This window comes from Boleophthalmus pectinirostris, unplaced genomic scaffold (genome assembly GCF_026225935.1).
Source record: "Boleophthalmus pectinirostris isolate CB_2022bp ecotype Guang Dong unplaced genomic scaffold, ASM2622593v1 HiC_scaffold_2, whole genome shotgun sequence".
NCBI lineage: Eukaryota > Metazoa > Chordata > Actinopteri > Gobiiformes > Gobiidae > Boleophthalmus > Boleophthalmus pectinirostris.
Window position 1 is genome coordinate 9,096,285 of NW_026571152.1, and position 27,551 is coordinate 9,123,835.

Here is a 27,551-nt window from a genome sequence, read left to right on the forward strand (position 1 = left end):
ACACAAAATACATTTCATTTTCAAGTCCTTTAAGTCACACAGAGCACATATACTTTTCTGAAACTGGATGGAAGTCCAGTCCTCACACCTCACCTAGTGACTTCTGACCTCTGCTCCAGTTCAGAGGGACCAAAAGTTGCCTTTAATTAAAATATATATTCTTAATTTTGGTTTACGTAAGATTTCAGTGTCCCATTACTGTTTACACCACTACACCATACCATTCTTAGCAAAGATTTTTTTTCACAAAACTCTCCACCAGTACACTTGCATAAATAGTGCACATAGATGTGTTTTAAATATGAAACAAGTAGCCTACTTCCACTTTAGGGACAGTAGGAACAGTAGAACCCAAAATACTTTTCATTTTCAAGTCTTTTAAGTCACACAGAGCACATAGACCCATCCAGTTCAGAGGGACCAAAAGTTGTCTTTAATTAAAATATATGTTCTTAATTTTGGTTTACATAAGATTTCACTGTCCCATTTCTGTCTACTGGTAAACTTGCATAAATAGTGCACACTTAGATGTGTTTTAAATATGAAACAAGTAGCCTAGATCCACTTTAACTTAAACAAAAAAAGGTTGACTTGCGTTAACATGAGCTAATTCACCAGGAAATATTCAAGAAAATAAAACATCAAGAAGTACTTATTGGTTATTACTACAATGACGATAAAAATGCAGTTAAGTACCATAACCGTGTTTGTTTTCCCACCACTAAGGCTCTAATTTTTACAGTGGTGACGTGACCGCAAGAGCCGACGACGTTTGACGCACTGAAATTACTGCGCGTCAGGCTTCATCAAATATTGGATGACTTATTTGGCTGTCCTCTGTTCCCAGTTTCTTGACTGTATAAAATTCCTGAATTAAAATGTATTTAGATGTGTTAGTATTTGCAAGTAGGGTATGAGTAAAACGTTTTTAATCTGCATGTGCAAGCCCCACCTGTACGATAGAAGACGGCGAGAAATTGCGCACAAAAACGTAATTTATAGCTTCAACATAATGAAACTAAACAGCTAAAAAACAAACAAAAAACATAAAAAGTGATATTTTATTCGCAAGTGGCATTCTAGACTTTATTATAGTTTACAGTGATGTGTGAGCTATTGTGTCCAAGTTATTTCTGTTGTGCATCAATACATTTTGTCTCTCTTGTCTCCTCTTTACGCACGGTACTCCCTGCAGGCTCTCGCTGGACCCGGTTTGTCCGCGTCTCTTCCCCGTGCTGCTCCGCCGTTTGGCCGCTCTCCAAACCTCCTGTCAAACCCACAGACGAGACGAGCCAAACCCGCCCGAACAGATCCTCCCTCTGCGCATAACCGCACCTCCACCGCGTCTCCACTCCACCGCTCCACTCGGCTCTCCGCTGCGTAAAATGACCCGCGCACTCTCCTCTGCGCCGCTCCACTGCCCCGGACCGTCCGCTCACCCCACGCCGCTCTGAGGGCTCTCTCCCCCCGGGTCACCGCACACTCTTCGCCCGTGGAAATGCTGCGCCCGGACCCGTGAGGACCCGTTAATATGAACTTATGTGGATTGTGTTTGCTGCTGTCTGTGGAAGTGTGCTGGCTCACGGCGAAAGTGGACGCGTCCTGGTGGTGAGTTGGTTTATCATACTACTACTACTACTACTACTACTACTACTACTACTACTACTACTACTACTACTACTACTACTACTACTGCAACAACTACTATTTCTTTTAAGCTGCTACTACTGCAACTACCACTATTACTGCAACGAGTACTAATTCTTTTAGGGTACTATTACAACAACTACTGCAACTACTGCTACTGCAACTACTACTACTTCTTTTAGGCTATTACTACTACTGCAACTTCTACAATTACTACAACTACTTCTTTTAGGCTGCTATTACTACTGCAGCAACAACTACTACTTCTTTTAGACTGCTACTGCTACTACTACTACGACTACTGCAACTACCACTATTACTGCACTATTACTGCTAATTCTTTTAGGGTACTGCTGCTACTACTACTGCAACTACTGCTAATGCAACTACTACTTCTTCTTTTAGGCTGCTACAACTACTGCAACTACTACTAGTACAGCAACTACTACTACTTCTTTTAGGCTGCTACTATTATTACTGCAACTACTACTACTACTACTACTAATACTAATACTAATACTAATACTGCTACTATTACTGCAACTAATACTACTACTACTATTACTGCAACTACTACTACTACTACTACTACTAATACTACTAATACTAATACTAATACTAATACTGCTACTGCTACTATTACTGCAACTAATACTACTACTACTATTACTGCAACTACTATTACTACAACTATTACTACTTCTTTTAGGCTACTACTACTACAACTACTACCATTACTATTTCTACCTGATATTTTCCACCACCACTATTACTACTATTGTGAATACTACAATTACTACTACTTTTAAACTGCTGCTACTACAACTACCAGGCTGCTACTAATACTAATACTGCAACTCACTACTGTTATTAGCTCTACTACATGTACTAATAACAAGCTAAGGAAGAAAGCCAAACAAAAAGAAATATATCATTAACTGTTTCTCTCTTTAAATTAAAATAACCCAAAAAGTCTTAAGAACTTTTGAGCAGTATTTGGACAAACACAATTTAACAAATTTCATTTTCTTATCTGGTTAAATTATATAATCTGTAAATAATATTTAGTCCAGAGCCCAAGATTCACAACATCATGTCATAAGGGAACATACTAGTTTTGATTATTTTATTGCATTAAATCATAGCTCTGATTGCCAACTAAACCCCTTTTTAAATGACATGTAAACTGTCAAAATAAATAAAATATATGTTTAATAAGTTAATTTATGTTCTATTTCCCCAAATGAAATATTGTCAATTAGTTTTATATTGGTTGTGCATGAAATACCTATTTGAGTTGAAGTGGACCTATTATATTAGAACTTTTCAGAATTTTTAAACATGTTTCCCCTCACCATTTGATTCATGCAAGTTTGAGCAATCTTTAATCGTTTATTTTCAAGACCATTTTGCCTTTTTCACCACTACTGCTACACACCCACTGCTCTACTTACTTTGTTCTCCAATGTTATTTTCTTAATCGGTGATACATGTAGACTTCAGCAGCGTCGTGTAGTCATTTTAGTACAAATAAAAAAAAATAATCTGATACACCGCTAGCATGATCTGCGGCTATCCATTGGACGTGCAGACAACTTCACGGCTCTTTGTTGATGTTTTCGGCGAAGTCAGCTCCCATTGAGTATCACAGTTTTCTAGAGTGGAGACGTTTTTTTATTAACTCATTTTAGAGTCATATTTAAAATGTCCAAATTATAACCTAATGATCCACAGGCGACATAGGTTAAAAACATAAAGCAGGCTCAAGTACAATAGATTTTCTTTAAAGATACACTATGTCATTTTTCTGGAGGACTGTGCCTTCTGTTTTTCAAACTTTAAAGGTGCACTTTTCTTGTAAGGGTCCAGCACCTGGTTGTGTCCATGGAGATATGCTCAGGAGGTTGCTTTCCCTGATATGTACCACAGTATTGCATTAAATTTCCTTATTATTTAATTATAGGTGCTTTTTTACACTAAAACAATACCTTGAAAAATATGTATTCTACTGTAAGTGGTCCCATCTTTTACTTAGTGCCTGTTGCCATTGAAATATATACATTTAATATACTGGAAGAATTCCAGGCAAAGCAACAACATCTCCATGGTGACGGACCCTCCATCCAGACAGTTACATAGTGCAACTTTAATCTATTTATTCTATTTCTTTGTTGTCCAAACTAGGTGTCTGCTTTATATGTTTGGAGCTTTATGTTTGGAGCTACAACTTGGAACATTTATTCTTGTAGCAAGGTTTATTTTTGTAGAACTGTAGGCCTATTAGTGTGTCAGACTTCACCAAACACAGGGAATAGAACCTCAGGGCAGTCTGGTGTCTAGTGTCTTGGCTCAAAGGCACTGCGGCAGTGTAAACAAGAGAAACTCAATCGCTTTCTCTGCTAGTGATACTCCAGCTGTCTTAACTGTAATCCTCTCCTCTCCTGTCTGCTCTATCTCTCTGTTGTCATAAGAATCATTCGGTCGTTAGAACTGTAACAAGCAACAGACCAAGGCTGGACAGTATATCGCAAAATATGACATAGAAACACTGACTTACACAATATTCCTCCCCGTATCTAGAAGTATGACTTAAAGCCACATTATGTAACTTTTTAGACTTTTTTTCTCCTTTTTTGGGTTAAGTTTATTGCACTGAAAAACCCTGACTCTTATTTGGCCTCTTCTTGCATGTTTCCATGGTAATGTTCTTTTGGTTATAATATTCCACAGTATAAAACTTGGTACAAAACTTGTATATCTCCATGCAGAATGTTCAGAAGAGTAGTTTTAACTTTTTATTTCCATGGAATCATGCAGGTGACATGCCATCTCCAAAAGGTTACATGGGCCGTTATGAAATGTTGCAGATACATTCAGTACTATATTAGAATCACTGCTGGTGTTAACAACCTAAATATTGTTCTTTATTTCATAATTGTAATTTATGTGTTTTATTTTAATTCTTTTCCAAATTGGAAAGATAAACATAATAGATCTCTAAATTTACAAAATAGTTTTTTTTTTTTAATTGAATCTATTAATAATTTTATGTGAAATTATGGTAAATATTTTAGTAACATCAGTGACACTATAGTGTAACATCAATGACAACAACATAACAACACTGCCTTTACATTAGAAAGCTTCTGTTTATTTAATAGGGGGCTGTAAGACCAACAACAAATTTATATAAAATAACTTTTCTTAAATATTTTGTTTCTCTTGTATCAAAAAAGGAATTCACATATTGTAATTTTTCCAGCCTTATAGGACTTCACAATCTATGCACCATATCATAGAGCTGTACTCTAGGATATTTAACCACCACCTCCTCTGATGCTGCTATTTGAACAGGCCTTTTCTGCTAACATCAGTGTGAGTTTCTTTGGTTATCCCGTCTCCTCCTCTCAGTAAGGAGGTTGTGGGTTGGACTCCTGACTCTTCCTCTCCTCAGGTTCATGGGCTCGCTGGGCTCCCGGCTGGTGTGTGATCATGTCCCGGGCTTGGTGAGCAGACAGAGGCAGATGTGTCGACAGTTCCCGGGTGTGATGAAGGTGATCGGAGCCGGCGTGAGCGACTGGATCCAGGAATGTCAGCACCAGTTCAGGACCAACCGCTGGAACTGCAACACCACCAATGACCACAACCTGTTCGGGCGCCTGCTGCTGCGCGGTGAGTACAGCCGGGTTTAGAGCTTTATGACTGATTATTAGGTTCATGTGACACCACAACATTGTAGAATCCCTGTAGATACTTTGCAGTGACATCATGCTGGGGGTGTTCTACATGTATTTCTACTGGCGGAATGTTCAGTAGTTACCATGGTGATACAAAGCATACATTAGTAACACAGACAAAAAGTCAACTCAACTCAAGAAAAAAACACTGGTTCATTTAGCAGGACAGGTGTCACCTAGTGCCTCCACTCAATTTCATTTCTCTCCAGCGACTAGGTCAGGAATCAAAATACACTAGACAGTTTACAAAAAAAACCCGGAAGTGCAAGTTCGGGCAGCCTATCAACGAAGAGTCATATATTCAGTGTTGTCAACGATTCCCGAGATCGAGGATTTAAAACTGGAACAAAGAGAATGTTTGGTGAATTTCTTCAAGGGGAAAGACATTATTTCCCTTCTTCCTACAGAATTTGGGAAAAGCTTAATACTAGGGGTGTGCAAAAATATCGGAATATTGATATATCGTATCTTTTAATGTGATGATACAGTATCGATATCGTGGACTACTGTATCGATATTTCACCAAGAGTACTTTTAGGTGTGTTTTACTAAATTATTTTGTTACAGTGCTACAATTTTGTTGCTTGTGGAGTGAAAGGTAGCTCATTTATGCGACACATTTGACATTTTTACTGTTTTGAGGATTAAAATGTTTGTGTTTCATATGAACTTTTCACAAGAAGTGGTTTAACAAAGCCTTTTAGTATCAGAGTCACGATTTAGCCTTTATTTTTTATTGAACTGTATCGAATCGATTTGAAATATATCATATTGAATCGAAAGTGCACTGTATCAAGATATGTATCGTATCGTGGCCTGTGTATCGAGGTATGTATCGTATCGGCAACTCCTTAATGATACTCAGCCCTACTTAATACACCAGTTAGCCCTGTTAGCAGCACATTACATACGTCACGACCAAATAGCAGCGATTGGTTAAACACAAAAAGTACTTGCCTACCTCTGAATGAACAAATTCCAACACTGCGAGGTCAGACGGTTTCTACGAAGTGAAACAAAGTGAAACCGGCTGATGAACCAGGCCAATTAATCAGCATTTCTGTTAACAAAAAAAAAAAAAAGTCTCTCTAAAAACAAAACAGTGCAAATGTACAAAACAGTTCAGGTAAAAGGCAATGAAAATACAAACGGACATTAAACAACAACAAAATGGATTTAAACAGCACATTTTCAGGAGTCTGTGATCAATACGAGAGTTCATGGTCCTGTTTAGGAGTTTGATTTTTAACAAAAAGGTGAGAGTGACTAACTGAAAATCTGTTGGCTTGCGACTATAGTTTTAAGTGTGAGAGACTTGTTTAACAGCACAAACCAGCTCACCTGTCAACTCTTTCTGGTCAGATAGTGTTCAAATAAAGATCAGATTGAGTCCAACTTGAGCAACAGAGCTTTTAACACAGTAGTGCTTTCGGTTAGCTTCACATCCCCAGGGAATGTTGATGACATCAGCTGCTAATTATGAATAGTTTAAACAGAGCTGGAGAACAGGTCAGAATTCTCAGGTGGAGTTTGTTGTTGAAGTGTCAGATTACAGATTTGTTGACCTGGTTTACACGAAACAAAAACTGGCACAGTGTTCTTCTCAGTATAAATAAACTAAAGTGATTTATTATTATATATTTTTTATTGATTATTTTTTGTTAATATTTTTTCAATAATTTACAGCATATGAACATTTTATTTCCATTTCCTTATTTCCATGTCCTATTAAATGATACTCCTATTCTTTATATATTGCCTAAACTACTAAATCAAATTCTTATAAAAGATACTGAAGCAGTTTTTCAATAACACATCATAAGCAAAATACAAATTGTTAGCAACAGACAAAAATAGATAAAAGTACAGCTCTCAATTTTACATTTTTTACAATAGCTTCAGAAAGTGGTGCCATTATTCATCTCTAAAGATGTGAGTGTTGTCAGTTGAAAGGACTTTAAGATATAAGATTAACATGACAAGTTTGTGGAGCCGATCCCAAACAAATAATAAGGTTCAAGTAAACATTCGTGGACCACACATTTGGAGATTTCTTTCAACAACAGTAAATCTACTATAGAGTTACTGTATGTAGGCCTCTGTTCTCCATCTGAAATCATGACATTATTAAATTCTAGAACATAAATGCAACCTATTCATCAAGATATTATTGTTTTGTAGGGGTGTAACGATATCCAAGTCTCGCGATACGATATTGTCACGTTATGAACCTTACGGTATATTTGTTGCAATATTGTGGGAAAGGTCCTGATATGGTGGGGAGGCTCATGATTGGAGGTGTAACGATATCCTAATCTCTCGGTACAATAGTTTCACAATATACATCTCACTGTACGATATTTATTGCGATATTTTGTGGAGGCTAACAAAACTGTTAATATGCTACTTTTTCCTCTTAAAATGCCTTGACAAGACTTAATCCAAAGAACTAAGACTTAAAAGTGCTTAGAACTGTTATTTCTTCTTGTAGTCTGCACTGAAATGGAGCAAAGGATCATGGTCTATGTAGTTCACTCTGTCTTTTTTAGAGACTTATAATTCGATATATTGTGATGGTCCACGATATTATTGTAAGAACTCTGTCAGTAAAAGCATGTGGTCTGGAGCTCAAACGTTGGACTAGGAAAGAGAAATGGCTTCTACTGCATGCTACTGCTCGTCTGTGATATGAAAACATTAAACTGAAATTGACAATATTTTTGAATTGATTTTAATTGAATTGAATGGACTGGCTTCACAGGACACCTCGGACCTCATTCTAACGTACACCCCCATACGCGCTCTGAGGTCCGAGGGCCAGCTCCAGCTCATGGGGCCTAAGACGAGACTTAAAACCAGGGGGGACAGGGCGCCATGCTCTGGAACGCTCGCCCCCCCACATCCGAACAGCCCTCACAGTGGAGTGTTTTAAGTCTCTTAAGACCCACTTTTATTCTGTGGCTTTTAACATCGTGTCAGTTGTTTGGTCCTCTGTGTCTTTCATTTTATTTATTTTTATTTATTGATTTTATTATTTTTGTTCACTGATTTTATTATTATTCTTTATCTACTGATTCTATTAGTTCCTTTTGTTTGGAACATAATTCTGCTGACTTTTTGAAGTTAAATGATTTACACTGCTATGTGAAGCACTTTGGAAACTGTGCTATACAAATAAAGTTGGATTGGAATATAATCTTCCACAATTAAATCCCACTTTGTAACTTTTTAGCACAAAAAGTGTTCCTCTAACTATACAGTGCATTCACTTTGCCTGATACTTGAAGGGGTATGATTTTAGTGCATTTCTGTTGGATTGATAAAACATGAATCAAATCCAAAATATTTCTACCATGGCGAGCGATAATTCCAACACTAACTGTCGTACATTATTTTTGTTGTATTGGCCATTTTCAGATTCTGTGATGTGATGATGGGGGCAAAAGACGTTTTTCCGTATTGATGAAATTGTATTTTACCATGAAATATCCTGACGGTAAATTCACAAATCTCAGACCATTTCTATTACTGAGTTGGCCCAAGAACTTACTGTATTGCAGCCAAAATCTGCATTTAAACAATATTAATTTTAGCTGTCCTCCATTATTATTGTTGTGATGTGATCTGATCTGAAACACAGCAATTGGTAGTTTTCAGATTCTAGAATGTGATGATACTCCCAGATGGGGGCAAGAGCCAGTTGTGTTTTTCCATGAAATATCGGAAGCGTAAATTCCCAAATACGAAACCTGATCATTTCTGTTGACTAGACCCAAGCCCATGCTGTATTACAACAAAAATCTGCAATTAAATGTATTCATTTTAGCTGTCCCACATCTGTATTAAATATCATTGGCCTATAGAATGCTTTTATATCATCTGAAACCCAGCAATATCATTACACTGTGAGCATCACCATAGCAACGAGTAAACAAATGAACTACAGTTAGGAGGGGCTAGTTTCTACTTAAACAGAAATCACTAATGCAAAGAAAAAGATGTAATTGGAGGGCGCGCTGGATCACTGCTGAAGTGAAATAACAATCAGGTGCTCTTGGGAGATTAGGAGTGAGCAAATAAGGTACTGGATGAAAGAAGATATCCGAGGCACTCCGATATGCTTTCCTATTATTTTATTTCATGTCAAATGCCAATCACGTGCCCTGATGAAGACGCAAGTTGAAACGCGTTGGTGTTTTGACATGAAATAAAATAATAGCGAAGCATAACGGAATGCCTCGGGTCTCTTCTTTCATCCAGAAATAACTAATGCTTTGAACATCAATGGACAGTCAAAAGGTTGTTAGATTTCAAAGAGAACTATTTTTAGTTGGTGGGACCATGGTGTAAGCGATTAAACAACTCTGAGCAGCTTGTTACACAATTTTTACCATAGACTGCGAAAATAAATAGACATAACTAACCTGCTAGCTGCCGTGTTCCAAACAGGAAATGAACATGGAGCGCTTCTGGCTTCATCGAGTCTGTTTCCAATTGACTTTACGTTGAAAATTTTCCACCCCTTTCTTATTTTCTTATTTTATTTATTTGTAAAGGGACAGCACGTATTAATGAACATTTCCATCTTCAGTCCCTCTGCAGGTTGATGTAAAATCATCTACAAGACAAGGAAAAGTACAGCAACAAACACACAAAAGTACATGACACCAGCACACTCTCTATACATACAACACACTCACTAGATACACAATGAATTTCAAATTCAAGAGTTTTAGAGTGAAACCAAGAGTTAAACCAACAACCCCTCAATATAAAAGAAAATGTGATTTGGTTAAACATGGTGACATATTTGACCATTGAACAACCACTGTTTTAAGGCTTTAGAAAATGCTGCCAGTGTTGAAAGTTCTCGTATATGAGCAGGCACTGTGTTCCATGTTTGACCTGCTCGTTAAGCAAAAGAAAACTGTCCAAAAGCACTTTTTTTAAACAGCACAGAGCAGTCGCCTCTAGTGCCTGCTCTTGTGTGATTTGAATTTCTTTTCACAAACTCCTTTAAAGCAGGTGGAGCAAGATTATTAAAGACTTTGTATACCAAAATTAAATCTGCATATTTGATTGTGTTGTTCCAGTTTAGGAATTCGTATTTGTCAAGTATTCGGCAATTCTGTAAGAAGGGGTGTGAAGACATATTAAAATATCGATATATTGCCAAGAGTATTTTTTGGTATATTTGACTAAATTATTTTGCTACAGGGCTACAGTTTTGTTGTTTGTTTAGAGGAAGGAAATGTGACACATTTGACATTTGCACTGTTCTGATGATTAAAATGTTTGTGTTTCATACTAACTTTGCACAAGAAGTGGTTTAACAAAGACTTTTAGTATCACAGCCATGATTTAGCCTTTATTTTTATTGAACTATATTGAATCGATTTGAAATATATTGTATTGAATCGTATCAAATCGTAAGCTTACTGTATCGAGATGTGTATCATATTATGGCTTATGTATCGAGTATGTAGCCCTAGTTGTGAGCCTAATCATTTTGGTCTTAAAATGTTCGTAGTAATCCACTCTGCATGATCCTGCTGTTTTTATTTCCCTGTTTTGTCTGTAAATAAATCTCTAGAACAACTGCTAGCACCGTGAGCTTCATTTGACTTGAGCCGAACTCTGTGGGTCACACTCCCTTAGTCCACTTCTTTATACAGTCTACGGTTTTAACGCACTGGCAGAGTCTAAAGGAGGCATTCAAAAATCCAAATTGTTTAATATACTCGTTATATTTGATCTTGTAAAGTTAAAGCAGCCTTGTTCATGTGACAGAGGAGATGTAGCTCTCCCAGGCTCCAGTGTAACCTCTCCCTTAATCCTCTGGTCTTCAGCTTTAGTCTCTGTCCCTCTGCATCAGGCTTGTGCTACTTTAGACCAGCTCAGACACTAGATACATTCTGCTTAATTCTGCTTATAATGTGGCCCTAATTCACCTATATGCTGTTAGGACTATGCAGTATGACCATGATTTATCCCTACATGACCTCTTTAATCTTAATCTTCCTTTTTTTTGGTGATATCATGTGATAAGGGGGGGTAATTCTTGTGATATAAACTGAAAGGTAGAGTGTAGCTCTTACAGTTTTAATAAATCTGCACCAATAACAACTGAACCTGGGTTGTCAGTGCAGTAACCTACAGACAGAAGACACACACAAGTTACTTCTAATTCTTATTACTGATGGGTTTCAGATGATATCACAGCATTCTATACTCTAATAATATTTAAAGGTCCTGCATTACACGAAATTGACTCTTATGAGCTTTAAGCCACGTTATAATAGGGTCCACATTACACAAGTTTCTTTTATTTTTACTTAATTTTTTTTTTCAGCAATAAAACAATGATTTAAATCAATGCAAACATTTCCTTTTTTTCTTTTTTACAATATAAGTTTGTAAGAAAAAAGAAACAAGCAAACAGCAGGGTAATAATGACATAATTATACATCAACTCTTTATATATCTGAGACAGTTCTCTACTGTATTAACAAAGGCAAAACAGGCTTCCAGCGCTTAATAAATATGGGTTTTTGAACACTTCAAGAATATGTTATCTGCTCCATTATGTCCCATACATTTTGAATCCATATGTTATAAGAAGGTGGATCTGGTTTGAGCCATTTGATGGTTATACATCTTAAGGCAGCTGTAAGTAAAATATTCAAAAGGTATTTTTAGTCTTTTGTTGATACTTGCAAGTATTACTCCTAATAATGCTACTACCGGGTAGATGGAATATGTTGATTAAAAATAACTATTACGCTATTTCTGATCTATGCTATAATGTAGTTTTCTTCTCACAAACGTACCAGGAGTTGTGTTTTGTTTCACTCACAAATTTGAAATACAAAACCTGTATATTTGTGATGTCTTGTGGTAATACAGGAAGTGCTCCAGTGTGTTTTTAAACCCCATACACCTTCACTATGTAGAATCATTAGGATAATTTCAGTACTAGAATTGATAGGTAAAAAGTAGCTGTTAACATGAAAACTACAGCTTCATGACATCACAAGGTGGAACAGAGTATTTTGAGCTTTGGAGATGTATAGATAGACTAATAATGCAGAATTATTCAAACGTGTGGATGAAACAAAACACAATTCCAGGTATGTTTTTGAAGAGGTAACAACATTAGAATATGGCTAAAAGTTCACATGAGTCAATTTTGTATAATGTAAGATCTTTACAGAAAGTGGGACTAGCAATAGGAGCCTAAGCTGCTGTTTAGGACAACCACAAGAGGGTCAGCTGGTCACCCTACATTAACCACTCCTTTGTTCTCTCTCTCCAGGCTCCCGTGAGGTCGCCTTCCTCTACGCCATCTCGTCTGCCGGGGTGGTGCACTCTGTGGCACGCGCCTGCAGCCAGGGGGCGCTGGACTCGTGCTCCTGTGACCCCGGCAAGAAGGGCCGTTCCCGCGACGACAGGGGCGTGTTCGACTGGGGCGGCTGCTCGGATCACGTAGAGCACGCCGTCAAGTTCAGCCAGATGTTTGTGGACGAGCGTGAGAGGAGAGAGAGAGACGCAAGAGCCGCAATGAACCTGCACAACAACAGGGCCGGACGCAAGGTTTTACTCTTCTTCTGTTTATTTAACACATCAAGACTAGTGTTGTCACCATACTAACATTTCAAACTCTAATTCGATACTTAGGAATAAACCTGATACTTAATACAGATTCCAGTACCACGATGATAATAAAAACACTCTTTATTTAGACAATAGAATGTGATTTCCAACATTAAATCATAGTATTTTCTTATATTACCATACAGTTTCATATGTGTGTAATCCCTCAGTGGTCCAGGTCAGTTTTCATAGTGGTCCATGGGCCTATGTGCTCTTATAATTATTCTGATACAGCTCAAGATCATTCTTTAATAAATAATTTCATTCACGATTATTTAAAGATGCATTGCGCAACTTTTCTGGTTCAGGATCTGACACCTGTTGCTTTAACTTCAATGTTCCATAATATGACACTAAACATTTCCATCTAGCATTTATTCATTACAGGTGTTTCTATTGCTGAAAAATACAATAACTCCTTCTGTGAATAGGGGTGACTCTCCACAGATCTGTAATGTAGCGTAGTGCCGTAACCTTCTTGTCCTCCTCGTGATAGATTTAATCTGTACTGTGGAACACTCTAGACAAATCAATAACATTTCCATGGAGACATCAGGGGGCTGACCCTCCACTACAAATGTTATGCAGTGCACCTAAGTAATCCTTTATTGTCCTGAATTTGAGGCTTGAGTGCTCAGAAAATCTGTTTTCACCTACCCCTTAAGGCTGAATTATAGTTCTGCACCGCCTCAGTGTGCACTGCCGCCGTCGCTGTGTCGCTGTGTGTGTCGCTGTGTCGCTGTGTCGCTGTGTCGCTTGATTTATGGATCTGTGTCAAGGTCTATGTGCCGCAAAGTAATTCACCGCCACAACGCTAGGGGGCTAGGATTTGAAACTGGCGTTCATGTATACAAAATGAAGTGGGAAAGTGGAGTACCTGAAATGTATGTAGAGCGCTGGTAGAGATGACCAATCACAGCCCTTATTGTCTGCGTCGCTTTCCCTTGCCGTCGATTCAGTGCGTTGTTACAAAATTTCAGAAGTGCACACCAGTCGACACAGATGGGGTTCAGGGCAACGCAGACAATTTGACCATGACGAGAAATTGGGCTTTAGTTGCAGCTGTTTGAAAAATTAAGATTGTAGATCTTACATAGAACAAAGTTCAGTAGCCACTTATATGATCCCGGTGTTTTTATTTCTCTTTTTTATTTTATCCGTAAATCAATTCCTATTCCTAATATTGAACTCATCCCATAACTGCAAGCCTCGGTGAGCTTCATTTGACTGGAGCTGGAGAACTTTATATCTAACACCACGCTCCTTTAGTCCACTTCTTCTTACAGTCTGTGGTGTAACCCTGTTGATGGTGTCTCTGTGTAGGCTGTGCGTCGCTTCCTGTCTCTGCAGTGCAAGTGTCACGGCGTCAGTGGCTCGTGCACGCTCAGAACGTGCTGGCTCGCCCTGTCCGACTTCAGACGAACCGGAGACCACCTCATGAGGAGGTACAGACGCGCCGTGCACCTGTCAATCAACCAGGACTCCTCTGCAGGGTCTCCGGCGGGCCAGCGCAGGGGCCACGAGCTCAAGAGGCCCAGCAAACACGACCTGGTGTATCTGGAGGAGAGCCCGGACTACTGCGTACGAGATATACAGTCAGGTACACAACACTACTGCTAATACTACTGATATTACTACTGTTACTACTAAAACACGACCTGGTGTATCTGGAGGAGAGCCCGGACTACTGCGTACGAGATATACAGTCAGGTACACAACACTACTGCTAATACTACTGATATTACTACTGTTACTACTAAAACACGACCTGGTGTATCTGGAGGAGAGCCCGGACTACTGCGTACGAGATATACAGTCAGGTGCACAACACTACTGCTAATACTACTGATATTACTACTGTTACTACTAATACACGACCTGGTGTATCTGGAGGAGAGTCCGGACTACTGCGTACGAGATATACAGTCAGGTACACAACACTACTGCTAATACTACTGCTGATACTATGTCTACTACAATTAGACCTAGACACACTTTATTGATCCACAAGGGAAATTATTTGGACATTACTACTACAACTACTACTATTACAACAACTGCTACGAGAATTACTACAACAACTACTACAACAGTTAAAACTACTACTACTACTACAACAACAACTACTACAACTACCACTACTACAGCTACTACTACTACTTCTACTATTACAGCTACTGTTACAACTACTCCTACTACCTCTACCACTATTCCTACAATAACTACAACTACTATTACTATTTCTACTATTACAACTACTACAACTACAACTAGTACTACTTTAACTACTACTCCTACAACTACTACGACTACTATTACAATTACTACTACTACTGTTACTACTAGTACAACTACAACTACTATTACTACTTCTACTATTACAACTACTACAACTACAACTAGTACTACTCCTACTACTACTCATCCTACAACTACGACTGACTACAACTACTACTATTACAACTACTGTTACGACTACTCCCACTACTACAACTACTACTACTACTACTACAACTACTACTACTACTCTTACTAATACTGCATACAGGACCCAGAGTCAGCTGAATACTACTGCAGATACTACCAATTGTGTGTAAGGGAGCCATATTTAGTTAAAGGTGCACTATGTAACTTTCCCAGAAGAGGGATCCCCCATCTGCTGTCTCCATGGAGACGTGATGTTCACTTGGCAGAAGCAGCTCAGCAGTGAGGACAGACAATGAATAATACACAGCGAACAAACGTCACTAACTAGAGGTGTGGAGAGTGGGAGGGCATCTGACACTCTGCTGTACCGCTCACGCTGTGGCAGGTGCTCACATTGTGGAGGGTGCTCGCTCGGTGGCGGGTGCTCACGCAGATGCGGGTTCGAGGGTCTCGGGGAGGATCGGGTGTCTGCGGTTTTGGAGCCATCGCGGTTTAGAGTTTAGAGCGAAACCGTAGAAGGACCTGTCTCCATCAATCACACTGCGCCTCAAGACACAGAGAGAGAGAGAGAGAGAGAAGGAAAGAAGAAGAGGAGAGGAGGAAGGAAAGAGAGAGAGAGAAGGGCAACATGACATAAATATTACAGAGAGAGAGGGAGTGAGAGAGAGGAGAGGAGAGGAGGAAGGATGAGAGAGAGGGCAGGGCAACAAGACATGAATATTACAGAGAGAGAAGAGAGAGAAGAGAGGAGAGGAAGAGGACAGGAGGAAGGAAAGAGAGAGCAAGGAGGGCAACAAGACACAAATATTACAGAGAGAAGAGAGGAGAGGAAGAGGACAGAGGGAACGGAAGAGAGAGAGAGGAGGGCAACAAGACATGAATATTAGAGAGAGGAGGAGGAGGAGAGGAGGGCAAAAAGACACAAATATTACAGAGAGAGAGGGGGAGGGAGAAGAGGAGGGCAACAAGACATGAATATTACAGAGAGAGAGAGAGAGTGAGAGAGAGAGGTGGAAGGAAAGAGAGAGAGAGGGCAACAAGACACAAATATTACAGAGAAAAAGAGAGAGAAGAGAGGAGAGGAGGAAGGAAAGAGAGAGAGAGGGGAGGAGGGCAAAAAGACATGAATGTTACAGGGACAAAGAGAAGAGAGGAGGAAGAAAAGAGAGAGAAGAGAGCAACAAGACACGAATATTACAGGAAAAAAGAGAAGAGAGGAGAGGAGGAAGGAGAGAGAGAGAGAGAGAGAGGGCAACAAGACATGAATATTACAGAGAGAGAGAGGAGGAAGAAAAGAGAGAGAAAGATGTTCAAAATCATTGGTGCCCCCCTGGCAATGAAAGAAAAATCAACAATGGTCACTGAAATAACTTGAAACTGAGAAAATGAATAATAAATATGAATTTACAGAAACTTGTCCGAATGAAAATCAAACATTGCTTTTCAACTGTCGTTTGAAAAAAATAAAAAATAAAATAAAACAATGAAACTGGCCTGGACAAAAATGATGGTACCCTTAACTTGAGGCAATCACTGCAAAGCAAATGATTTCTGTAACTTTCAATGAGACTTCTGCTCTATTTTGACCCACTTCTCGTGAGCAAACTGTTGTCTAGTTGTCTCAGGGTGCCTTCTCTAGACAGTATGTTTCAGCTCCTTTCACCTTTTCAGTAGGATTGAGATCAGGGTAAATAGAAAAGCCACTTTAGAAAAAGTCCAATGTTCTTGTGTGTTTTTAGCTGTATGTTTTGGGTCATTATCCTATGAGACTGAGACCAAGCTTTCTGACACTAGGCACTAGGCAACACATTCACACTGGAATATCGTCACCTCTCTTTCTGTACTTGCTGCTGTCAGGCTCCTTATTTTGGTTTTAAAATGTTCATATTAACCCGCGCTACATGATCCTGCTGTTTTTATTTTGCAATTTTGTCCATAAATCAAGCATGAACTTTAAACGGGCCATCTCATGCACAATCAACTTTTCAGAGCTTTCAGAGTGATGTGTGGGCCTTGTATATGTTGTCCAAGTGTTTTTTAGATTGATTCGACCTTTTTTTACAAATTGCAGCGTATTTCTGCCACCCTCCCACGTGACAATGAACTAAAGCCTGTTACAACGATGAAGCGGCAGCTACACCTATGACGCGTTTGAAATAGCAGAAGGCGCTTCGCACCCGCCCCCCTCCCCGCTCCACTGCCTCCACCCCCACCTCCACCCCGCATCAACTGACAATTCCCACATGAACACCTAAACAAAAGCAACAACATAAGCTAATTGTTGTACACTGCAGTGTTCATGATATAATAAGTTAATTTCCTAGTGTTTATTAATACTTTACCAATCAGTAATGTTCAGTTGATGTCGACGTGGTGCTTGAGCTTCGTGCACCTCAAAGTCCTCGTCTGATTCCGGGTCCAACACATGCGGCTGAACGTGCTGTATCTCCATGATGAATAAAAGTTTATTCCTACCACTATCAGGGTGCACGCCTGTCTCCCCCTCCCTCCCTGAGATGGGCGGAGGAAGGGCGGCTCACTCAGAGCCTACGTCACGTTTGGAGGGCGGAGCCTGTGCTTTCTCAGGACGGGCGGGGGGATGAGCAATAGTCGGCCTGTCATAGTTCATAGTTCCTGGTCTGTGACTGCCTCCAAGAAATCAGTAAGATTTCAGAACTATTGTGTAATGGATGTTCCAAAACCCAAATTGTGCTTGTTTATGTGCAGAAGATACAATGTGAAAAGAGTTTTTTTGCATGAGATGGGCCCTTTAATAATCTGAGGTCAGACAGGTTTGATTGACAACGTTACTAAGGGAAGGGACGTTACTTTCAACAGCCTCGTTCCAGATTGGTTGTTTGGTTGCTATGAGACTCGCGGTCAGAATTCCAAATATGAAACTTAGCTCTAAATTTGCTCTTATAACTTTTAGCCTCGATGAGCTTCATTTAACTAACGCCACACTCGTTTTGTCCACTTCTTTATATGTCTCTGGTCTCAAAACATGAATATTACACAGAGGGAGAAGGGAGGGAGAGGGAAGGAATAGGGAGAGAGAAAAGGAGGGCCCCAAGACACGAATAAAACAGAAAGAGAGAGGGAGCAGAAAATCAGAAGAGACAGAGAGGAGAGAGGTGGTGGAGAGAGATGGCCCGAAGACATGAATATTACACAGAGAAAAGAGGGAGAGAGAGGGGTAGAGAGAAAGGAGAGGGACGAAGGCCTGAAGACATGAATATTACAGAAAGTGAAGGGGAGGGAGAAAGAGGGAAAGCACTAGAAAGCCAATTAGGTTACACTAGACAGCTTGCATAATCATAACATATTATCTGTAGATTGATGGCAAATAAAATTCATTTTAAAAAATCACTTTGGTCTTACCTATAGCATTCCAGTCAAATGAAGCTCATCGAGGCCTGCGGTTATAGGGGCGAAGTTGGAGGCAAGTTCTATATTTGAAATTCCGACGGCGAGTATTATAGCAACCAAAGAGCCAGTCTGTTTGTGTGTATGTGTGTGAAAGTGTGTGTCTGTGGTTATTAATTTATTATAGTTTTATTTATTATTTATTTTTTGTGAGGGGTCACTAATTAATGGGGGAAGGGATTAAAAAAAAAAGAGGTAGAGTATTGCTGTATTGACATCTCAACTATATTATTTAATACAGAGGGAGGCAGCTAAAAGTATTATTATTAAAATTATTTTTTTTGTTGTAGTACAGTGAGTCTAGTCACTAACAGAAATGATGAGGGTCATCATTTGTGAATTTACTTTTTAGATATTTGTCATGAAATTACAATGTTATTAAAACTGGCCTTCTTGGAGCATGAAAATATCTCATTCTAGAATCTGAAAACCACCAATAATATTGATAATATGTTCTATCTCTTACAGTAAAATATAAAATATACCATATTTTTTGGACCATATGTTGCACTTTTTTTCATGGTTTGGGTGTTTCCTGCAACTTATACTCCAGTGCGACTTATACATTAAACTTTTCAACTGACAGCCGCAAGAGGGCGCTCTAGGCTTGTGTATCTCCTGCTCCTGTTACTCACTTTGCTCTTTACTGTACATGTCTCCTGTTGAAAGAGCCGCTATCCTGCTGCAAGTAGTGAAATATTCAGCTAAAAACGGTAATCGAGCAGCAGAAAGAAAGTTTGGAAGTGAGCGAGAAACGTCGTGAGGGACTGGCGGAAAGTGGGGATGGAGAACACAGATTCACAGTAACCGAGAGGGTGCAACATGCAACTTTCCTGGAAGTCACTGGATGGATCGATGAAGCCTGAACTTCAGTAACAACCAAATCCATCCTGTCGGGATTCAGAAAGGCTGGAATAATTCTAACTGGAACTGATGCTGAGTCTGATGACAGCTACACAGAAGAGGAAGCGGCCCCGTTTACCCCTGGAGGTCGTGGAGTTGCTCAGAAGTGACACTGAGGATGAAGAATTCAATGGATTTAGTGATTTGGAGTGAGATGGAGAGTTTGTTAAACTTGTTCTGTTCTGTTGTTTATGTTATAGTTTATCTGAAGAACTGTTCATATGTGACATGTTAACAGTCTGTTGTTCTCTGTTCTATTGTTATTACTAGAACTTGCCTTTCAAGATGAAATGTCGGTTCCTGGTCTCTGATTTTATAAAATAAATCTCCCCCAAAAAGTGCGACTTATAGTCCAGTACAACTTATATATGTTTTTTTTTTCTTCTTCATTACACATTTTTTGGCTCTGGTGCGACTTATACTCCGGAGCGACTTATAGTCCGAAAAATATGGTAAATAAGATGTAATTTAAAAAAAAAAAAATGTATATGGATTTTAACTAAAATGGAAACGTGGGTGCGTGCATGCTATAACGCTTTCAGTTAAACATGGTGCCTGATCTGTTTGTTATTAATGTTCATATCTTGATTTGTGGACAAAAAAGCGAAATAAACTCCAGGATCATGTAGAGCAGGTTAATACAGACATTTTAAAACCAAAATGAGGAGTCTGACAGCAGCAGTTACAGAGAGAGAGAGGAGCGACAGTTTTTCAATACAAAGTTGGAGCCGGAAGCGCGCCCACGCTCACTTCCTATTTGGAACTCAACGTCTAGCAGGTTAACTATGCCCATTTATATACAGTCTACAGTCCCATACCTATATCATTTTTACACCCCATCTTTGATAACTGATTGTAGTGGTTGTCTTTAGTCCCACGTTTTCAGTGGTCCGTCCTGAGCAGAGCCTCCTCAGAGCTCTCCGGTGTAACTCTCGTCTGTCGTCAGTCGCTCATCTTTGCTCAGTCTCCACAAATACCTGAGCTACAGTCAGGCCCAGGCGCACAGGCAGAGTCAACACGGCATTCCACTCCTATACTCACCTATATATGTACGCTCAGATCAGATCCAGACGCAGGAGGGAGACGAGCGCTACTCCCATACACACACATACGTACGCACATTTGAAAATATACATCATCTTTAAATCCAGTATTTTGTTGCCAATAAAAAATAATGATACGTTTTCCATTTGCAAATCAGTTTGGAGATTTCTTTCAAAAACAGTGAAGCTCCCATAGTTATATTGATATTTTGCAGCTGTCAACAACATTCCCTGGGGGTGTGAAGCTAACTGATGGCACTGCTCTGTCTGAAGATGTTACTCAAGTTACTTATTCTGAGCTGATCTGTGCTGTAAAAAAGAAGTTGAAGTTGCCGATATGATACATACCGTATTTTCCGCACTATAGGGCTCTCTGGATTATCAGACACACTGTCATTAAATGGTCTATGGTTCAGTTGTGGCGTGTAGGGAGGGTGCTGTCTGGGATCGCTGGATTGTTGGCGTGTTCGCAGTGACTCAGTTGTTCAGTTGTGGCTCAGAGTGGCACATTGCACTAGTTTTTTCGGTTTGTTCCTCTGTTCCGTTCCTCATCCGTGTGGAGTGATGAGTGTGTCTGTGGGTGTGTTTTTCGCTGCATGGTCGCTGTCTGCTCCGTGCGTGTTTGTGTGCGCTGCGGGTGGTGCGGCTTTGTAGTTTACTGAAGTCGTGCTGGGACACTCGAGTGGATTCGTGTATAGTGCGCTCTGGATTGTGGGGCGCACAGTCGTTTTTTTATGGGGTTGGAGGCTTAAGAGCGCGCCCAATAGCCCAGAAAATACGGCATCTTGATACTAGGGATGTAAAGATATCCAAATCACACGATACAATATTATCATGATATGCCTCTCACGGCATGATAAGTATTGTGATATTTTAGAGAGGTTAACAGAATTCTACATATGCTATTTTTCCTTTTTAAATACCTTGACCAGTCTTCAGTGTGAATCATTACTGTCATATTCCAAAGAAATAAGATTTAAAAGTGCTTAATGACAGTTATTTTATTATGTACTAGTAAGTAAGTACGTAAAGGATCATTGCCTATGCAGTTCCCTCTTTTTTAATACTGAAAAACTTGAAGAAAAACCTGAAAAACCTTACAGTATCACAATATATCAGTTATTGTTACATCTTTGCTCAATACAGTGCACTTTCAATTCAATACGATATATTTCAAATTGATTTGATACGATTCAGTAAAATATAAAAGATAAATCATGGCTGTGATACTAAAAGTCTTTGTTAAACCACTTCTTGTGCAAAGTTCATAAGAAACACAAACATTTTAATCATCAAAACAGTGAAAATGTCAAATGTGTCGCATAAATGATTTTCTTTCCTCTAAACAAGCAACAAAACTGTAGCGCTGAAAATAATTTAGTAAAATATACTAGAAAATACTTTTGGCGATATATTGATACAGCAGCCCATGATATCGATACTGTATTAGCACATTAAGCGAAACGATATATCGATATTGAAAATCAAATTCCTCAACTCTCGTATTGATCACAGACTCCTGAAAATGTGTTGTTTAAATCCTTTTTGTGTTTTTTCTTGAGTTTTTAGACAATCTTAAATTTTTTTTGACAATGTTTGCTTATGTGTGCCTTGTGTCACCACGGTAACTCCTAAACATTCCACCATTAGATATACACGTGGAACACCCCCAGCGTGACCAGATCATGACATCATCGAATTCTACAATGTCAATGCAACCTATTCATAACGAGATAAATTCCCAACTGTAATGCACGTTTTATTGCTACTTTTCAGTGATATCATGCAGGGGTGTTCTGCATGTATGTCTATGGAGGAATGTTTAGCATTTACTATGATTACACAATGCACACATTACCAAACATAGCCTGATAAGTGGGGGTGAAACGATATCAGAGTCTCATGATATGATATCGTCACGGTATGATATTTATTGTGATATTGTGGGAAAGCTCACGATTAGGGATGTAAACGTATCCAAATCTCTCGGTACGATATTTTCACGATGTACATCTCACGGTACGATATTTATTGCGATATTTTGTGGAGGATTACAAAACGGTTAATATGCTGCTTTTTCCTCTTAAAATGTCTTAACAAGACTTAATCCAAAGAACTAAGTCTAGTCTAGTTTACACTGAAATGGAGCAAAGGATCATGGAACTACATAGACCATGATCCTTTGCTCCATTTCAGTGTAGATTACAAGAAGAAATAACAGTTCTAAGCACTTTTTTTAGCTACTGCTGCACCATAAGTTTTAATTCAAGCAAAGAGACTTGTAATTCGATATACTCTGCTGGTCCAAGATATTAATGTGAGAACTTTGACGATACAATATCACAATATTTTGGTTATTGTTTACATCCCTGCTGATAAGGTTTAAATATAGTCTGAAAACTCAAAGGAAAAACACACAGTGCATTTCATAAGCACATTTTCAGAAGGCTGTGATCAATACGAGCGTTCATGGCCTTGTTGAAGCTATTGAGTTTTTTCAACAACAAGGTGAGTGACTAACTGAAAAACTCTTCAAACTGTAATCTTATTTGAGACGGGGTACAAATCTGCTCACCTTTTCTTGCGTACTTCTAACCAAGTCAGTTCTTTAGGGTCAACGTTGTGTTAAAACAAAGCTTAAATTAAAGGGTAATGATGAAAAAAATAAGGCTCGGGATATTTTGGAGATCATTTTACAGCGGCACAGCGGCTGATTCTGGGTTAGACTCCTGGGCCTTTCTGTGTGGAGTTTGCATGTTCTCCCCGTGTCTCTGTGGGTTTAGCGCTCCGGTTTCTCCCCCATCAACCCAAAACATGCACAATAGGTCAAATCCTCCAGGTAAGATAGTCCTGACCAAGACCAGCTCAAGATCTGGAGATGGTCCGACCGCTCCTGACAGGTTTAACCCAGAGACACTGAAGGATGGGTCAAACGCAGAAGATTAAATTTAGGGACAGGTGCCGAAAATAGTCGAGCCAGCCTGGTAAGCCGTCCATAACATTGGCACATGGTTTGGGAATTGAACCAGTGACCCTCTCTCTGTGAGGTGAGCGTGAAATCTCAAGGTCAGTGTGATTGAGAGCAGTCAAATGAAACTCTGACCGATGCCAGAGGATCCAGACAACAAAATGAGTTTAGATACAAGAGGAGATGAGAAGAGAGAGGAGAGAAAGACACGCAGAAAGAGAGAGAGAGAGGAGGGGAGGAGAGAGGAGTTGGTGTTGAAGGACAGAGTGAGAGCTCTTCTCTGTCTGCAGCTCTTCATTACTGACACATCTCAAACTCCAGACTGTACAGATCCATTTCACCTGCTCTGTCACTGCCACTAATACTACAGGAGAGTACTGCTACTATTGTCCAGCTAGTGTTGCCAAAAGTATTGAAAATCAGATACTTATCGATACTAAAACTATTGAAACTACCGTAGATACACATTTGAGCAAGTATCAGTACTAAAAATTCACATGCACAGGTCTTGAGCTGTTTCAGAACAAGTATAAAAGCACATAGACTAGTATATACCCATGGACCACTATGGAACCTACCTGGACCACTGAGGGATTACTGCATGTGCCTCCAACCTCATCAAAAAACGACTGCGCGCCCCGCAATTCAGAGCGCCCTATACGCGAATCCACTCGGGCGTCCCAGCACGAAAAACACCCGCAGCCACACTCGTCACTCCACGCGGACAAGGAACGGAACGGAGGAACTAACCGAAAAAGCGAGTGCAATGTGCCACTTCTAGCCACAACTGAACGACTGAGTCACTGCGAACACGCCGACAATCCGTTGGTCCCAGACAGCACCCTCCCTACACGCCACAACTGAACAAAGCCCTGAGTCACCGTGAACGCCACAAACAAAGTCCCACTGACCCATCCAACTGTTGTGTTTCGTTTGAAGTCCTGTGCGGTTTATTTGTGAAAATAGTGAGGAAGATAAGGTACACATATAAGACCACATGGGAATAGAAAAAAAAAGCTTGGGTAGCTCGGGAGCCACCAGTAGCTCTCCGCCTCCTTCCAAGTAGCTCACCAAAGAATTTCTAAATTATAAGTTTTGTGCTGAATAACTAAAAGTTGATGAGTAGAATGACTGTTAAAATTGTAAATGTTACTTTCCTTTGTGCACTAATAAATGGATAATGGTTTATGTTTTACAGGCCTCTAACAGTTCCGATGGAAGGCCGTGGCTCTTATAATTACTCATTACTCAATTTCTTGTGGCCACTATACTGGTCTAAAGAACCTGTTTTTAATTACCATTGTAGTACTAGAATCGATACGAGTATTGACAGCGACTTCAGAAAGTGGGACCATTATTCAACCCCAAGACATGATCGTTGTCAGCTGAAAGAACTTTAAGTCATAAGATGAATATATAGTATAATATAATATATATTTTTTACTTTCTATCATGTTTTAACATTGTTTCCTCATCAAAAATATGCGTGAAGAGTTGGGGTGTGCAAAAATATCAAAATATCGATATATCGTATTGTTGAATATGATGAAACAGTATCAATATCATGGGCTGCTGTATCGATATATCGCAAGAGAAAATGTGCTTTGTGTTGAATTTTTTATGAAAAGCGCTCTGTAAATGAAGTTTGATGATTTTTTTGGTATATTTTACTAAATTATTTTGTTACAGAGCTACAGTTTTGTTGCTTGTTCAGAGGAAAGAAACTCATTTATGCGACACATTTGAGATTTTCACCCTTTTGAGAATTTAAAATGGTGTGTTTCATATTAACTTTGCACAAGAAGTGGTTTAATAAAGACTTTTAGTATCACAGCCATGATTTAGCCTTTATTTTTATTGAATCGTATCAAATCGATTTGAAATGTATCGAGACATGTATCGTATCCTATGTATCGAGGTATGTATCGTATCAACAACTTCTTAATGTTGCCCAGCCGTTTTAGATTTAGGTTTAAGTAATCTGGCGATCTATTCCGGATCATATTGAAACCCTCCTTACATTTACATTTACACGAGAATTCTCCATAAATATACAAAAACATGACACAAAACTGCACACGACAACTTGACAAACCTGATGCGATGTGCAGTGGTTTTCATTAGCAGGATACAGACCGATTGTGTTGTGATAGGGCTCTGAAGTAAAGTACCCGCTCAAAGTATCAATAATTTCCCTCTCTGTCTCTCTCTTCAGGTTCTCTGGGCACCGCGGGGCGTGTGTGTAACCGGACGTCCCGCGGCGTGGAGGGCTGTGATGTCATGTGCTGCGGGCGGGGCTACGACACGGCCAGGGTTCGACTCCGGTCCAAATGCGAGTGCAAGTTTCACTGGTGCTGCTCTGTGCTGTGCCAAGACTGTGACCGCGAGGAGGACCTGCACTTCTGTAAGGGACACACGTGACACGAAACTGAAACACGCCAAAATATATACAGAGACATGCACAGTGAAGATGGACCAGCCACAAACACAACACTGAATCCAAACCAACCTGTACACGCCAAATGTACAGAAATATAGGGCTGGTAAAAGTATAGAACATCAGACATTTGTTTCAGTACTAGTTTTAGTATCGTTTAGATACTCATTTGATCAAGTATCTTTACTGAAAAAGTCACATTCATTGGGGTCTGTGTACCATTTGTTCTTTTGAATTTCAATGAAGAATGAAAAACAATAAAATAGGAAAATAAGTTTATTTCATCATTCCGTTTTAGTGTCAATAAAAAAAACAGTCTCAGTGCCTATTTTAATTTTGATATTTTATTCTCTCTGGTTTATTTGCCCCAGAAGTTCTGCTGCTCAGTGCACCACGTGTGAATTCAGTGCCAATTGAACAAAGGACAGTTTATCGCTGCTTCCAGTTTCTCATCAGAGACAAAAGTAAACGTGTCTCTTTAAAAGAGGACACGTTTTTCCTCAAAATTGCAACGATTTTTCCTTCTAGCAGCAGAACTTTCGCAGCATGTACAACAGGCATGTCCAAACTATGGCCTGTGGGCCAAATGCGGCTCTCAGACACATTTTTCTTGGCCTTCAGGCTTTCAGGAGAATTGGCCCGAATTACCTTGCATCAATGAAAAATTTACTTTTTATTGCAAGTTTTTTTTAAATTGACCTTGATAGAGCCAATATTTATAATTTAGCGTGTGGTTTTGAGAATCTTGGCGTGAATAAAGGACTGATGGCTCATTCTAATGTGTTAAACATGCACATATTTCAATTATTCACTGTACTGAGCACCAGTCTACGGCCCTCGATCAGCCCTCTGCTTCGTCTGTGTTTGGATATGTGGCCCTTGATGAAAAAAGTTTGGACACCCCTGATGTTAAACAGAAAAACAGATTTTGACCTCTATTTCCAATATTAAATTTTTCAAAGTTTATTTCACATAACACCATCAAAAAACATCATCATCATGCCTATTTTCTTCTGATATCTTATTCTCTCTGGTTTATTTGCCCTGGAAGTTCTGCAGCTAGAAGGAAAAATCACAGCAATTTTGAGGAAAAACATGTCCTCTTCTTTTAAAGCGACACGTTTACATTCAGGACTTAAAAAACAATTGTTGAACTCTATGACGAGAAACAGGAAACAGAGATAAACTCTCCTTTGTTCAGTTGACACTGAATTCACCCACGGTCCTAAGCAGCAGAACTTCCAACCCAAATAAACCAGAGAAAATAAAATATCAAAATTGAAATAGGCACAATGACGGTTTTTTGATTG

At 39.3% G+C, this 27,551-nt stretch overlaps 1 protein-coding gene across 1 annotated transcript; it reads left to right on the forward strand.

Annotated features, from left to right (window-relative positions):
• The first annotated feature begins 1,531 nt into the window (after positions 1 to 1,531).
• Positions 1,532 to 26,225, forward strand: wnt2 (wingless-type MMTV integration site family member 2). The gene is made up of 5 exons (XM_020919178.2): positions 1,532 to 1,608; positions 5,102 to 5,319; positions 12,700 to 12,977; positions 14,361 to 14,637; positions 26,020 to 26,225. The coding sequence occupies exons 1-5, from the start codon at positions 1,532 to 1,534 to the stop codon at positions 26,223 to 26,225; spliced, it is 1,056 nt and encodes a 351-aa protein (XP_020774837.2).
• The last annotated feature ends 1,326 nt before the right edge of the window (positions 26,226 to 27,551 follow it).

Bases quoted from the DNA above. Each gene is read 5' to 3' on its own strand.
- wnt2 (XM_020919178.2), top strand. From the start codon at position 1,532: ATGAACTTATGTGGATTGTGTTTGCTGCTGTCTGTGGAAGTGTGCTGG. The intron at 1,609-5,101 runs GTGAGTTGGTTT...TCCTCTCCTCAG, and splicing joins AAAGTGGACGCGTCCTGGTG to GTTCATGGGCTCGCTGGGCT. The intron at 14,638-26,019 runs GTACACAACACT...CTCTCTCTTCAG, and splicing joins CGTACGAGATATACAGTCAG to GTTCTCTGGGCACCGCGGGG.